We start from the raw sequence: 16,068 nt of genomic DNA, 5'->3' as shown, positions 1-16,068 counted from the left end.
CAAACCTTCAGACCAGTGTGTCCTACTGGCCAGGCCCTGGGAGACGGGCCCCAGAGCTTGGTAGTTGGGTGTGTGCAGGAGGCTGGGTGCTGGGGCAGGTGAGCTTCAGGGAAGGCTTCCTGGAAATGAGCATCGTTGCTTAAGACCTGAGGTGGGACTCGGCAGGTGAATAGGTGGGAAGAAGGCCCAGTAGAGGAGCAGGTGTGGGTACCTGGTGGGTATTCTAGCCTTCTGGTCACTCATAGGGCAGCAGGAGCTGGTGTGCTCAGTTCATTTACCATTTCTCCCAGTCGGACATCCTTGACCCAGGGTCATTTTCAGCCTGAGCAATGTTTAGTGTTTGTTTACCTCAGGTTGCCAGGGGGACATACCCAGGTTGCAGGGGAAGGGGTTTGTTAGAACTTTTTGCCCATAGACCCTTGGAAAAATGGTCAATGACCTAAACAACAATTTGCAAAAGAAAGACCAGATGGAGGAAAAGCCTACAGAAGGAAAAATATTAAACTTCCTGGTTCACAAGAGAGCTTGTAATTTAAACTGAGATTCAAGTGCAGACACAGCCAGATGTATCCTGTCAGCTCAGACTCTGGATCTGAACACTTAGCTCAGGTGCAGATGTGGGCGCAGCACCCTCCTGTGCAGCCAGTGGGCCTGGGCGTTGGCAAATCCTTGTAGAAATTTGTAGAAAGAGGTTTTGACCATATCCATCAGGATTGTAAGTGTTAATGCCCCCTTTGTGCATGAAATCAGTGTTTTAAGAGACCCTTAAAAGAACTTGACCCCTGAGGACCGTTTATTTCTCTCACACTTAGTTTCTGTGACAGGGAAGGGCTACTATGGCCTTCCTCAGCTCAGCATGTGGTACTCTTATTGCCCACAGTGCTCTTCAGATCAGAACCTTCTGAGGGGGCGTTCGTACCTGTGAATCTGCCTCTGGCAGGGCAAGCTGTTCTGAAGCCTGTTGCACAGAATGCCTGTTGATGGCATTAACCTGGGTGTCAGAGACAGTACTCTCCAAGTGACAGCTCAGGATGCTCGGTGTGTGCCTGGAGTCATACTCGCTGGGCTCCAGGGAGGAGGCGCCTGGGCTGGCGGCTGCAGCTCACGGTGTCTCTGTCATTCACTCAACAGCTCTCTCCCCTCCTCTCTTCTTCCTCTTCCCCTCTGCTTTTTTCCTCCATGTTATCTTCAGACTGGTATCTTTCAGGCCTGGGCGCCCTGCCCCTGCACACACAGTCTCTGGTTGGCGCAGACCGGGTGTCCCCCTCCATCCACAAGCTGAGGCAGCACCGCCCACTGGGGCGCACACAGTCGGCACCGCTGCCCCAAAACGCCCAGGCCCTGCAGCACCTGGTCATCCAGCAGCAGCACCAGCAGTTTCTGGAGAAACACAAGCAACAGTTTCAGCAGCAGCAGCTGCATATGAACAAGGTGGGTCTGTGCCGTGCGCTCCACGGCCTCATGTCTGTTAGCTCTTTCCTCAGCTTTGCCATCTGGCAGCTGCCCCTTTCTGAACTTGAATGGCCGAGGGCCACAGGAGAAATAGTGGGTCTCAGGCTTCCCCACGCTCGGCAAGGACGGGCTTGTGTGCAGCTGGAACTTGGGGGAATTACCCGTGCTGGGGGATGACTGGAGTGGGCAGGGCCACTTCCTGAGTCCCTGGTCAGTATTATGCATGTGAATGTTCGCATCACTGCATGGTAAATTCCACTCAGCCAACACTTTTTTCTTTTTAAATATGTTTTTATTGATTTCAGAGAGGAAGGGAGAAAGAAATAAATCGAAACATCAGTGATGAGAGAATTATTGATTGGCTGCCTCCTGCACTCCCCACAGGAGGATCAAGCCTACAACCTGGGCATATGCCCTGATAGGGAATTGAACCGTGACCTCCTAGTCCATAGATTGATGCTCAACCACTTAGCCATGCCAGCCAGGCAAGACTTTTTTCTCAAGCATATTTATCTTTAAGCAAACACAAAACAGGAAGTCCCCAACTTTACAGTGGCCTGAAGTCCCCAGAAGCACATGTCCGGATGACTCTACCCTTGCAGTATACTTGTCCATTGGAATAACATCCTCTAGAGGGCTACACCCAGGCCAGCTCACAGAGGCCTGCACACCTGTACAGTCCCTAGAGTCACGGCGACGCCACTCTCAGCAGGAAGTGGTGGGAAAGGGTGGTGTTGCTCTCTAGTGAGTAAAATAGGAAAAGAGCAACTTTGAGTAACGTTTTTCAAATACCAACATTTGAAAGAAAGCATCTTTTAATAGTAAAGAATGAGATGAACCTGTGGAAGACAGTCCAGCATTTCCTCAAAAGGTTAACAGAGTTACCATGGGACCCAGCAGGCCCACTGCTAGGCCTGTACCCAAGAGAGTTGACAACATAGGTCTAAACAAGGGCTTGCACACCAACAGCAGGACAGCCCCGATGACAGTCAAACAGAAAGGGCACAGACAGGCCATGGTGTATCACTCAGCCCTGACAACATGGTGCTGAGGGAGAGAAGCCAGACAGAAAAGCCCACACGTATGATTCGATGTGGGTAGAACATCAGACGGGCAGGCAGTTTGGTGATCGATGGGCACCCTAGGCGGGGTGGGGAGTGGCAGGGGCATGACTGCCAGTGGGAATGGCGTTTCTTTCTGAGGTGATTGAAAGTGTTCTGAGTTAGAGACGTGATGGTTGCACAACTCTGTTAATATACAAATGACTAGTGACTTACACAGTTCGAAAGTGTGAACTCTGGTACGTGAGTTACCTCTCAAAGCTGCTAAGAAAGAAGTGGATGAGGTAAGAGAAGGCAGCTTTGGTGTTTTCTGAGGGGAACTAGCAGATTTGGGGATGAACAGAACAGACTTGATTCTCAACATGTCTCTTTCCTGGGAAAGCTCATCTGGTCGCGTTCCCTCTTGCAGAGAGACCTCAGTCATTGATCCTCTACCCGATACACACAGTTAGACTCTTGTCTCTGCCTCCCTGAGGAATGAAAGGGTGGAGGGAGAGAGGGGGATCAGGAACAAGACCTGGAAGGGTCCACACGAGTGTGAAGATGGAGCAAGAGGAGAGAAGATCACCTCTCCGGGGCCGAGGCGCTAAGTACAGCTAGCCCTGCTCCTCTGTCTGCCAGCATTCCCAGCCCAGTTGGGTTTGGGGCACGGAGACTAATCTTCAAAGAAGAAGCATTTTCCCACTCCACGCTTCCTAGGTTTGCTCTTCTGAGTCTTGGCCTGAACATCACTCATGAGTCCCCCACCTCAGTTAGAACTGCCTTCCAGCCCCATCCTGTTACCTTGCCCACCCTCCCGTCTGCAGTGACTACACCCATTTCTCACGTTTCATATTCCTATCTGTGTTCCCTGGTGGCATGTCAGCCCACAAGGATGCGGTCTGTGTACCCTGGTCGACCCAGGTACCTGGCACGGTGCCTGCCAAGAGCGGGTGCTGGTGTGGTTTTGTCAAGAGTGTTGCTTGTTGAAATGCCATCATGTATTTTGGGGCTGCTCCTCCACTGAGTCCGGCTCAGCCCCCACAGGGTTCACAGGTGGAGGTGGCGGCCACATAGCCCCAGTCCACCCCAGTGTGTTTGCCCTGACAGGGCTGAGGGACGTTCACTCCTAAATGGCCAGCTGCCCAGGGCAGCCAAGCCCAGACCCCTCTACCCACCAGGCACTAGGAAATAGGCTCCCACCCCACCCCACCCACAGAGCCCCCACCCCACAGGCTCTCCCAGCCAGGCTGGACAAAGCAGTCAGCAGTGGACAGGCCCTGAGCCCAGCCCTGATTGGACAGGAAAGGGACTCCTCACTGTGTGGGAACTTGACATTTCTCCACCTGATGCCAGTTTGGCTTCTTGGTTTTGTTATGTCATTATCTGAGTGGCAGGTTAGGAGGTTTTGAAGACAGGAAACACCTATTCATAGGTGATATGTTCCTGAACAGAGCGACGTGGAAGCTGGGTAATCTCCCTGATTCTACTACATGACTGACTGACTGACGGTGGGAACGACAGGTGACTGACATGTTTATACACTTCTCCCGGCGCTCAGGGAGCCAAGCTCGTATCTGGCACCGTCTGGCGCTGATGTCTCTGCCCTTTGTCTTGGAGCAGGCTGTTCCTAGGCCTCATTACCTGAGGGCACTAGAGCCCAGAGCCTGGCAGGGCTCCCTCCCTGCAGCCCTGTGCCCTGTGCATGGGGGTGGTGACCTTCCATGCATGGCCTGCTGTCATTCAGCCTCAGTGGGCAGCCTCTTCAAGGATGTCACCCTTGGAGAGAGATCAGCCCTTCCCAGTTGCTACACTTTCAGCAGCCCAACGGGGCTGCTGTGGTTTCCAGAGAATGGCCCATTGGCTAAGAAAGTCTATGAGGCAGGAAAGATGGATCTAGGAGCTGGCTGGGTTCACCGGGCGATGACCACTACTCTCCAGCAGTATGTGGGCCTCCCTGTGGGTGCCCAGCACTCCTATCCAGTGGTGTGTCAGCCTCATTGTGGATGCCCGTGGCCTTGCACGCAGTGTGTTTAATAAAGTTTGCTGGGTGAAGGGACTTTTAGGAGAATGCTTGCCATCAAAGGAAGTGGGGCTTCCAGCTCTGAAGCTGAAGTGAAGCCAGTCTTGTGCGTCTGGGAGCGTCTGAGAATGGCCTCAGGTGTGGTCTGTGTAAGGTGAGCAGCGTGTACAGGGGCAGAAATGCCTTTTCTCTGTTAGAAGAGAATTCTTAAGGCACCTTGACAACTGGAAAAGCTGGCTTTGCTGTGACAGCAGTTTTGTGTGTGGTTGCTGAATTCCACATGAGCCCAAATCCTGTAGAGCTGGGTTGGATGCATTTTCCTTTCATCCGACCTTCCCAATATTGAATATGAAAACTGGGTCTCGTTTATTTGTGTGGTCTAATTATGAGCATGGCCAGTAGTCTTTAAAAATGGGCTGCTTACCAGTTGGCTTTGGCTCTGAACTCCAGTCTGGCTTTTAGAAAATGTGTTGCTGTAATTTGGAGTTGCATTTGTTCTCATGTAATTGATAAATGAGGGCTCCTAAGGTCCAAAGGCCACTAGGAGACAAAGAGCTGACTTGTTCGTCCAGTTTGCTGCCGATTCTCTGCCAGTGTTTCCTCCAGCATGTTTGCCTGCCACTGCCCCTCCTGCTGCTGGCTCTGCCGTATGGCCCGGCCAGTGGGAAGCAGAGCTGCATCTCAGTGACAGGGGGCCAGAACGTGACCTCGGCCCAAGGGGAGGGCCTGGCAGGCTCTGCTTGGATGCCTCATTTCCCAAGGAAGCTGAGAGGATGGCAAAGGAAGCCCTGGACGTCTGCTATGAGCAGGCTGCTTTGTGTCCCCTCTGCCTGGCTTCTCCAGGAAGAGCTGCCGCTGGGCCTTTGCCATCTACCAGCTCCTTTCTCCTCCCCTTCGATGACCCAGAGCTGCCACCCATCCACCTGCCAGGCCTGGGGGGAATGGGGGAAGGGGTGTGCCCGAAGAGACTCCACAGAGCCCATCACCTGGAAAGGTTGCCCAGGACATTCACTGGAACCGGTGAGACTAAACATTCAGCCCAAAAGCAGCATGTGACAGAGGATGGAGTGCGGCCCACAGGAGGCACACTGACCACAGCTGGAAGCCCACCTGCCCCACAGGGAGTCTGCCCAACTATGTTAGCACCTGCCCCAGATACCAGAGGGGATGATCCCTTACCACATCCAGGGGCCCTTTACAGACACTGGTTGAATGCTTCAGACATGGCAACTTTGGACAGGTCACCTAAACATACACGTGATCTGTAGCTGGACCCGATTTAGACCAGGAAAGGCCATAAGTGACATTATCAGACAACTGAGGGAACTTGAATATTTGTGTAGTCTACAGCACAGCTGACAGTCACTACGTCTATCAGTGGGACTCCCAAGTGGGTGATTCCCAGGGTTCTGTGGAGAAGGGCAGAGGAGGGCTGACACATTTGCTGGATTGCGTCTCACGGCCACTGGTAGCCCTCAAGTAGGTCAGCAGAGGAGAGGTTGACCTCTGCCTCATCCCTGTGTCCTTCCATCTATAGGAGAAGGGTGTATGGAATTTCTTAACGATTTTTGAAAGTTTTCTCTAGTTTTGAAATTTAGAAGAAAACGTTGGAAGAAAGTCAGGATTGGAGTATCCTGTCCTCTGAGTACATGTTCCCGTGGCCACTCTCCTCACTCTTCAGTATTAGTGCTCTGTTTTCTCAAATAGCTTCCTCAGGCAAGCACTGGGGCCCTGGCTGGGCCCTCCATTCCTCATTTACTTTTCCCTGGCCTCCCTCAGCGAGGGACCAGAGCTCCGTGTCTGCAGAAACACCCCACATCAGAGCTGGGCCTCCCAAATGGCCTAGAATTGGCCCTGGGTTACCCTAGCATCCAAATTACCTCCCTTTGGGGTCATCCTCGGGTCACCCTGAGGTGGCCACAGCCCCCTGTTTCCCCCACACCTGCTCCTACTTGGTGCAGATGCTTCCCACAGCCATCTTCATTGAGCTTGTGGAAGGGCACCTCGGAGCAGGTGGCCTATATGCCTCCTCGTAACATCCCAGAGCTGACTCTGAGCCTGCAGGTAGTCGGGACCCTCTAGTCCTCCTCCCCAGGGCAGCGGACGGGTGGACCCCTCTTCCTCTCCTGGCCTCTGGCCTGTTCTCTGTGTTTCCCTTTGTGTGTGTGGCTTCTCTGTCCTCAGTACGAGTCTCTGTGAGCCTTGCATGAGCTTCTGCATTTCAACTTCCTGACTGCTCGGTTCTTCCTGACAGCTATCTCCAGTCCTGAGCTGGCTCCTAAACCCTGACTTGGATCCCCTTTTCATGTGGCATTTGAATTTTAGCCTCTCTGAGCCGTTATACTCCCTGCCCTTCCCTCCTGGCCAGCTGCATCCTTCTAGGCAGTTGCCAGCCTCTGTCCATACCTGCACGAGGAGCCAGCCCTGCTACAGCCTTCCACTCCTCTTTCTGGACCCAGCCCCTCTTCTGGCCTTCCACCCCAGCCTGGCTGAGGCCCAAAGTGTCACTCCCAGTGCCCCATTCTCAGTTTGACTGTTAGGACCTACCTGTGGCACAGGCAGGGGTGTGAACCCCCTTTAAGAAAACACAACCTCTCATGCCTATGGTCTGTAGGTCAAAGTTCATGACATGGGAGCTTTTCAGGCCTGAGGGTGGAGAGCAGGAAGTGGGATGGGGCTGGGGGCTCTGGGGCCTGGTCAGCTGGCAGAGAAGCCCAGGAGGAGGAGGAGCAGATGCAGGTAACCGCCCCAGTGCCCTTTCAGGTCAGGACCTCAGTTATACTAGGATGGACACAGAAAAGGGATTTCTCAGACAGATGGACACAGAAAAGGGCTGAGGGTGGAAGAAGGCAGGCAATGTCCCTCTCAGAAGCTGTGACAGTGGAGAAGGGGACATTGTCCTCTTCCCTTCTCATCCAGGTGCAGAGGTGGGTTGACACCTCTGTCATTGTGTTCTCTTGCTTGGCACAAACGGTTTCATAAACCAATTGCAGGTCTGCTTCCTTCCCTGCCTGGAGCCTTGATGTTACTTCTCAGCACCGCGGACAGCGCCCATGTTCTGCATAGGTGACCAGCCTGGTGCTAGCCTGGTGCCTGTTGGCCTTAACTCACCCCCGCCCCGAGTCCTCTATCCCTTTGTTTCCGAGATGAAGACTTTCTGATGCACCATTCCTTTCTGATGACCTCAGTCACCTTGGGTCACTCTGACTTCACCCTTCACCTCTGTAGATTATCCCCAAACCCAGCGAGCCAGCCCGGCAGCCTGAGAGCCACCCCGAGGAGACAGAGGAGGAGCTCCGTGAGCACCAGGCCCTCCTGGAGGAGCCCTACCTAGACCGGCTCTCTGGGCAGAAGGAGACCCAGGAGCTGACTGGAGTGCAGGTGAAACAGGAGCCCTTGGAGAGTGACGACGAGGAGGCAGAGCCACCTCGGGAAGTGGACCCTAGCCAGCGCCAGCCCACGGAGCAAGAGCTGCTCTTCAGACAGGTGACCATGAGGGCGGGGCGGGCAGGGCGAGAGAAGGTGGACAGGGAAGGGGAAAGTGGGCTGGAGCTGGGTGGTGCAGGAGGCAAGGGACAGTGGCCCACATTTCCAGTGGGCAGTGGAAACTGAAGGGCCTCTTCCTTCCACTCCTGCCAGGCCAGGTCTTCACCCATCACTCTCTAGTGGTGTGGGAGGTGGCTGAGGTTCTATGTCTGTTTACCTTAGCTGTATCTAGACATACTGGCCATTTGTCCACTGTGGGCATTTATGCACCTACTTTCCAGCCAGCGTTGGCCCAGACTCCCAAGGGATGGTTTTCTTTCAGGTATATAGGCTGTGATAAACATAAAGCCAAGTGTTAATAGGATTCAGCATAATCACTAAAGGTCCAGGGAGGGAGATTAATTTTTAGTTGATCAAAAAGGTAGGCAGGGGCTTTGGGGCCTGAGGAGACAGCAGTGGCCAGCCTTGCAGATCCAGAAAAGTAGTGCCAGCCAGGTGCCCAGAGCCAGTAGGGGTTCTGGGCACTGGCACACAATAACCAAACTCACAAGAGACTGGTGAATATATATGATGAATGATTTATTAATTTACAGTAAAAATAAAACTGCCAAGTCAACAAAACACTAGGTCAGCCAGGCAGGCAGCAAGTCAAAACCTCGTGTTAAAAGGCCCAAGTGCCACCAAGAAGGTTGCTTACTCCTAATGAACTGCACGTGAGAGTCAAAGGGCACTCTCAAAGTGGAGTCGGATCTTGTCCTCCAGCAACAGAGCTCTGTCCAGGGTGCAGGCCCTGGCTCGTCCCCTCCCCTCTCTCCACTAGATATCCTAGCCATCCAGTTGTGCACCACTGATCTCTGACAGCCCAGGCATGTGGCCCTCTGCAGCTCCCCCACCTCCCCCAGCAGCACCAAGAAAGACGCCACCTGTGACACACAGGACCTTAGATTTCTCTAGAGGCCTCTGGGCGGCAGGCCACACCCTTCACCCCTTCTGGGTTTCATGGGGGGCCCTGCAGCTGGCTGCTTGTATAGTGCTTTTTCTGTTTCTCATTCAGAGGGGGACCATCTCGCATTTCTCAGGCCATGTTCTTAGCACCCAGGCACTAAGCCACTGCTCTGCAAAGTGCAGTGGAAATGGCACTTAATGAAAATAGAGAGGTTCCAACCAAAGGAACCTTGTCTTCTGCTGTGCAGCTCCAGCAGTAGGAGTGCCTGGCTGGCTGTCCTGGCCAACAGGACCCCACGAGGCTTCATTCCCTCGTCTGTGTAGGTCTCAGAGTTATGAAGGAAGCAGATTTCTTATTATAACTGGAATTCATTGTGTTATTAGTACCGGATATGAGATTGGAAAGTACTTATGTAAATTTTTAGGGTAAATATCTTGTAGATGGTAAAGCCATCAGCATTTATTTAGGAAAAATAGCCTTGTTGTACTCAAAGCCTGAGGCAGTCATTAAAAACACTAATTTTCTATGTTCTTTGGAGAATAATTAGCAGAGGTCTTCATCAGGGAAACTCAGTGGTGCAAGTAGCAATTTGCAGATGTAAACGTGAGACACTGTATCTGAGTTTTTGGAAAACCTGTACTGGGAAGAGGGCTGGTTGGTTGTAGGTGGCCGTGAAGCTGGGTGTGAATCCTTCAGGATCCAGGGGAGCCTCCTGCTCAGGTCCTCCCAGCATCTCAGGGCTCTTCCCTGCCCCCCAGCCTGCAGTGTGCCTGCCCCTCCTCCCCCAGGGGCTAGGAAAACAGACCTTCCAGAATGACAAGATTTATACATGAAAACTAAGGCACGATTTGCGGAGGATTTGGCAGGCTCTACTTTCTCTGGCACCTCAGCTTATAAAGTAGGATGTGGACCCATTCCTTCTTTTGCTGTCCCAGGGTGGCCTGGATATCAGCAGCTCCTTGGGCAGGGCGGGGCTGGCCGCAAGGTCATCCCTGCCCTTCGCTCCCTGTGGCTCTACTCTGCCTCCCACAGGACACACACCTCAGCCTGTCCACAGCGTCCCATCAGGGTCTGTCTCCCTCAGGCCCTGGCTGAGTGGCCCATGCTCCACAGACCTAGCACTTCACCTGCACTGCAGCCCTGGGTTGAAGCCCCTCTGTCCCAGCAGCCTCCACAGCCCCTTCCAGAGTCCTCCTTTATATCTCCACTGGCCAGCAGTAAAGATGGGAGAGAGGTCAGAGACCTGTTGGCTTTTAGGCTTTAGATCCTGGTCGCATTTGTGCTCTTACAGAAGCCATTCTTCACACAGAAACAGCATTTTTTTTGGGGGGGGGGGGGGGGGGAGACTTTTCATGGATGTATGTGTTTAATTCACCCCTTTCTACTCTGTTTTTTTGTTTGTTTGTTTTTTGTTTTTTCCTGAAAGATGGCTATCAGTCCTGGGATTATTCATGTAGGTCCCTACCTCCTCAGAGGCACAGCCACACCCTCCCGGCCCTGTCACCCCAGCTGCTTGGGCCCTGGGTGTCAGGAACCTAATGGCTCACATCTTCCTTGCTTCAGCAGTCATTCCTGTCATCAAGTGAGGGCATGAGACAGTGAGGGGCCAGGACAGGGAGACGGTGGCAAATGAAGTAGAATTAGGATTTCTCTTCTGCAGTGGGCTTTTCTGCCCAGGTTTCTGGCATGCAGAGCAAGTGCTCTTGGTCAAAACCAAGACAACAGAGTCGACCAGGAGGGCTGCCTGCAGGCTGCTGGGGCATCTGGTGGCCATCCTCAGTGTCCATCCAGGTGCCACCGTGCATGGCACGATGGTGAGTGGGTGGAGGGCAGGCGGGCAGAGGGATGAATGATACATGAGAAAAGTACATGCAGAGCCCTTAGGGGTGTAAGGTTTCTTTGAAGCAACAAAACATGTTTCCCCGTAGCAAGCGCTCCTGCTGGAACAGCAGCGGATCCACCAGCTGAGGAACTACCAAGCCTCCATGGAGGCCGCTGGCATCCCTGTGTCCTTCGGTGGCCACCGGCCTCTGTCCCGGGCACAGTCCTCCCCAGCGTCTGCCACCTTTCCCATGTCTGTGCAGGAGCCCCCCAGCAAACCGAGGTTCACCACAGGTAACATGAGCAGGGAGGGCTGGGGTGGGCGGGGTGTTGGGCCTTGGACTGCCTGGCAGGGCAGCCAGGATTTGACAGACGTCTGTCTGGGAGGTGTGCTTCGGGGTGAGGTGTCAGGCCAGGTGTGGTGTCAGGGACAGGCCACTTCTAGGGCTGAAGGGCTGGGCAGCCTCACACCTGGCCCAACCTCCTTCCCTGGGTGGGGGGTGTCAGATGGATGGCTCACTGAGGCTCCCTTCCTCTGCCCTCCATCTATGATCCTAGGGACTTTCTCCTGGGCATAGAAGCCCACCCTCCCTTCCCAGAAAGTCATTGTCCTCCAGAGAAAGGTCCATCCCAGGCTAGCGTGAGTGTGAGTGTGCAGGCTGGATGCCTCCCTGTCATCAGCTGGGGCAGTGAACCTGCCCTTTCTCCTCTGTCCCTTCCTTGAGCTGAGCCTCTATCTAGGGCCTTGGACTCTGCATTGCTGTCCTCCTTGTTGCCAATGGTCACGATTCCTACTGTGCTGTTCTGTGTTGCCCCACCTCACCATGCCCGAGCCGGGGGACATGTCTGCTGGCGGGAATCTTGTTTCTGCCTGAAAGGCTCCACACACAAGTCAGGAATGAGTGGTTGAGCCAGGCACTTACTGGGGTCTGAGGCACTGGGCTCTTGAGTGTGCCACTGCCCAGCCACATCCGGCCTGAGGCGGAAGGAAGCCAGGGTTGCTTTTAACACTATTTTCACCTAATGTTTCTTTTCAATGATACATTAACAACAAAAAAATGTCAAAATTCAGAATGGTTTCATCCTTCAAACAGTCCTTATAAAATGTCTTAATTTTTTTCACAGTTATGTCTAAGTGTGGTTAAGTTCTCTTTGTCAGCTCTTAGAAGGATATTGTCCATATTCAGAGAAAAGCTTAAGTAGTGATTATCCAGAAATTAAATTGTTGCTTCTCAGAAAGGAGACCAGAGACTACACAGGTTCATGTGGGCAGCAGGTGGCCCTTCCTGGCAGGGAGCAGATCTTGGCCACTGGTCAAGATGAGCCCGGAGCACAGCTCACAGCAGAGACCATGCCTTGTATTTCCTCTGAATCCAGGAGCCTTGGACAGTCCAGTCCACTAGGACCGCTTAAAAGAGAGGTTGGTCCCTGGCAGATAGACTTGGCTATTTAGACCAAAATCTCATTTCTGGAAGTTGCCATGGTCCTCTGCAACATGAATGCCACACAGCATTAATGCTGGAGATTGGAGTCCAAGGGTGGGCCTCCTTTTCGTGTCTTTTTCCTTTGCCTGCTCCCACTGGGCAGGGCACCACACCCCAGAGGTGTTGTCGGCTCGATTCTGGGCAGGTGTGCGCCAAAGCCATTGCCCAGTTCACCCTCTCAACCTCTCCTTGGTTTTCGTTTCTATGAACTGCAGTTGAGGGGTTCTGATGAACTTTGATTTTTCTATTGAATCGTCCCTGCAGGATGGGACATGATGTGAGCCTGTGTCCACTTCTATGGAAGTGGTGGTTTGCCACAAGATGGTAGCTTCCTGGGCTGGTGGTGGGAAGCCTGCTGCCAAGCACCCCTGCTGCTCTGAGGGTCTCACCACTGCCTCCCTGCAGGCCTGGTGTACGACACATTGATGCTGAAGCACCAGTGCACCTGCGGGAACAGCAATAGCCACCCCGAGCACGCCGGCAGGATCCAGAGCATCTGGTCTCGGCTGCAGGAGACTGGCCTCCGAGGCAAATGCGAGGTAAGGCTGCCCGGAGCAGCAGGGAGGGTGGCCCACACGGCCTGCAGGAATCCGGTGTGGAGTGTGGGACCCTGCAAGGAGGGAGCCTGTGAGCATTTCCATGATAAGGACTGGCAGCTTGGGATATTCAGGCCTGCCTTCTGGAAGATGCCCAGGGCTGTTTTCCTAAAAGCCCAAGGCCTCCTGAAGGAAGGCTCACCTCTGTCCTGCACCCTGGTCCCTCTGTACCCGCTGGTCCCCTGCATGCCCTGGTCCACCTGCACTCAGTCCCCCTGCATCCCTCTGTCCCCCTGCACCCCTCTTGTCTCTCTGCACCCCCTGGTCCCTCTGTACCCCTCTGTCCTGTACCCTCATCACATGCTGCTCCACTCTCTCCCGGCACACTGTTGCTGAAGCCCCTTATTTTCCGTCTGGTCATTCCCCTGGAGGAACCATTCTGAGGCTATTCTCCCATCAGCTCCCAGGATGCATGCAGGCCGCCCTCCAGCAGGAACTAAAGAAACAGGGAAACGAGCCCTGTTGCTTTTCAGTCAGTGTCCTCTCACTTAACATTCCTGAAGCTTCTCCCAGTATGTGGAAAGTGTCAGGTCTGAGGTACCCCTCAGAATCCAAGTTCCCATGGGGCTGTGAATGGTGTGGGAATTTGAGTCACAGTCTGGTCCTGTCTGGTCTGGTTGGAATTTGATTCATGATCATAGCGCCCCCACCCTCTCTGAGTGGAGTGAGAGGGTTCCAGCTGGTCCTCGGTCTCCTCACTGCCTGGGATAGTGAAGGCCAGTCTCTCAGACAAGGAGGGCCCCCACCTCCTGGCCCTTCAGGGCCTGGGATTCCAGTCTCTGCCCACACATGGCTGCAGTGGTCCCCAGCCTATGAGGACAGGAAGGCTCTGCTGAGTAACATGAAGGACGGTCTTTCATCCTGCTGATGGGGAAAATGTTTTCATGGAGCGACCCAACTCATGCTCTTTGCCCTGGAGTGCAGCCATCATGAAGGAGTGTAGCTCTCAGGAAGGCCTTGCAATTAGTGGGTGCATGAAGAGGGGCCCAGGCTCGGGGACACCTCACAGTCCTGTCTATGGAGTGGGGCTAGCAGCACCCAACTCCCAGGATACTCCAGGACAATAGCCCCAGTCCCCAAGTACCCACTAAGTGGGACACCTGCTGTGTCTCTCACACATTGGGAATCCCACAACACCAGGGATGGGACATGCTGCACTGCAGAGTGACTCTGGGAAGCTAGGGCCCTGCAGTTGATGACAAACTGTCTATATCTGTGCATCACAGCCCAAGCCACCTGGGCCACAGCTGGGGCAGGCGTGTCACAGAAAGCCAGCACATCCAGGACCCTGCTGAGCCCCCCTCAAGTCCCTTCACTTCCCCACTCAAGTCCTCCCACGTCATTCAAGTCCCCCTTCCCTTCTCAAGTCCCCCTGTCCCCCACTCAAATTCCCTCACTTCCCCACACAAGTCCCCTCACTTTCCCACTCAAGTCCCCCCATTTCCCCACTTGAGCCCCCCACCCCGCTTTCCCATTCGAGTCCCCCCTTGAGTCGTCCCTCCTCCTCCTCCTCCTCCTCCTCCTCCTCCTCCTCCTCCTCCTCCTCCTCCAGAAGCTGGAATATTTAGGAACTTTAGTTCCCCATCTTTTGCAGTTTTTGACGTGATTTTTGGAGGGAAATGGGGCACAAAGGTCTGGTCCAGAATCCTGTCCTCTAGTGCCCTGGGGAGGACCTTGACCACTAGTGAGGAATGGAGCTTGGCACCTGTTCTGGGTTGCCAGAACTCACCACTAGGGGGCAGCAGCGCCTCTGCAGACACAGCTGTAACCTGTTTCTCCTCCTGCAGACCACCCTGGCCCTGCTCCTCCTCCATAGGGCTGCTGGGGCATCTGAAATCCCCACGACCAGCTTCCTGTCCCTCCCTCCTTGTCCCCAAGAGGGTCAAGGAGGCCAGAGGTCTCTGCAGTGGTTTCTCAGCCAGGAAAGCCAATACGGCAAGGTGGGGTGAGACATGAAACGCAGAAGAATAAAGCTTCAACCCTCTTCCACCTTCTTTGGCACCATAGGGGGTGCCCACCTGTTCTCGCTGATGACTGCAATGGGTCCCCAGACCTGCAGGACTTGGGTACCAAGGAGGGGAGGGGCCTGTGGTTCATGAGTCAGACCCAAGTCAGCACAATGGTCTAGAGGAGACTGGGTGGAAACATGTGGCCTCCACACAGCACTCATTCAGAGACCCGGGTGGGCTGTGCACCTTGAACTGCACCTCTTGGCTCAGAGTGATGTGTGGTCACTCAGCCCAAGGGAGTACAGTGTCCCTGTCACCACCCCTTACACCTGGCTCCCGGCACAGTCCCCTGGATGGCAGAGTACATGGCCTGGCACTGGACACGTTTATAGGAGTTGACCCCTGATAGGAGAAGTTAGAGGGACTTCCCAGGATCCCAGGCGTCCTAGCCAGGGCCCCTCGCTCTAGGCCAGCCGTGGGCAAACTACGGCCCGCGGGCCGCATCCGGCCCGTTTGAAATGAATAAAACTAAAAAAAAAAAGACCGAACCCTTTTATGTAATGATGTTTACTTTGAATTTATATTAGTTCACACAAACACTCCATCCATGCTTTTGTTCCGGCCCTCCGGTTCAGTTTAAGAACCCATTGTGGCCCTCGAGTCAAAAAGTTTGCCCACCCCTGCTCTAGGCAGATGACTGTGGGGGTGTCCATTGGGTGGGCTTCCCTGCTCGAGCTGCTGCGTCGGATTCGGCATGGGGCTGAAAGAGGAGTGAGTGGATCTTTCCTGGGAGCTTATTCTCCTCCACGCTGAGGCTGGGCCATCAATGAGGCAGCCACAGGCCGCTTATAGCCAGCTCCCTCTGCTTTTACCTCCTGCTTCAGCACGGTCTCTAGAGGAGCTGCCCTATTCTGAGTAGTTCCAGATCACCCCAGAGGTTTCAGGAGCAGGAGAAGCTGCTGGCCTGGCTCTGTGCTCAGGAGTGTCACACTGTCTGGCAGCCCAGGGTGTCCCCAGACCACCACCACCAGGGCCTCTGGCTGTGTTCTGACTCTCAGAGACCACTGTAGTGTAAAATGTCAACTTTAATCTCATCTCATAAACCAACCCCTCCTGCTACAAGATCAAGTAAATGTAACTCAACTAAAGAACAGTAATTTTTATGTTAATTTCTGGGGAAATCTGAAAACAGCACTGGAGTCTTGATTTGGGTAATTTCTAAACCAAAGAAAAATACAGATGGAGAGGCGTGGATGGAGATCCAAGGCCGA

General features: G+C 53.8%; 1 protein-coding gene across 28 annotated transcripts in view; it reads left to right on the top strand.

Annotated features, from left to right (window-relative positions):
- Positions 1-16,068, top strand: part of HDAC4 (histone deacetylase 4) — a 257,343-nt gene that overhangs the window by 178,901 nt on the left and 62,374 nt on the right. For 25 of the 28 annotated variants that reach the window (XR_004969397.1, XR_004969400.1, XR_004969396.1 and 22 more), the window contains 4 exons: positions 1,193-1,431; positions 7,744-8,001; positions 10,876-11,062; positions 12,658-12,791. Coding sequence is in view for 8 of the 28 variants with exons in the window: in XM_036319831.1 (XP_036175724.1) it covers positions 1,193-1,431; positions 7,744-8,001; positions 10,876-11,062; positions 12,658-12,791 (818 nt within the window). In the remaining 20 variants the exon portion in view is untranslated. The remainder of the gene's footprint in view (positions 1-1,192; positions 1,432-7,743; positions 8,002-10,875; positions 11,063-12,657; positions 12,792-16,068) is intronic. The other 3 variants (XR_004969395.1, XM_036319828.1, XM_036319827.1) reach the window with 1 other exon arrangement.

The sequence above is a fragment of the Myotis myotis genome, unplaced genomic scaffold, assembly GCF_014108235.1.
Source record: "Myotis myotis isolate mMyoMyo1 unplaced genomic scaffold, mMyoMyo1.p scaffold_m19_p_8, whole genome shotgun sequence".
Taxonomy (NCBI): domain Eukaryota; kingdom Metazoa; phylum Chordata; class Mammalia; order Chiroptera; family Vespertilionidae; genus Myotis; species Myotis myotis.
Note: the sequence above shows the minus strand (reverse complement) of the source record. Positions and strands in the feature narration are given on the sequence as shown.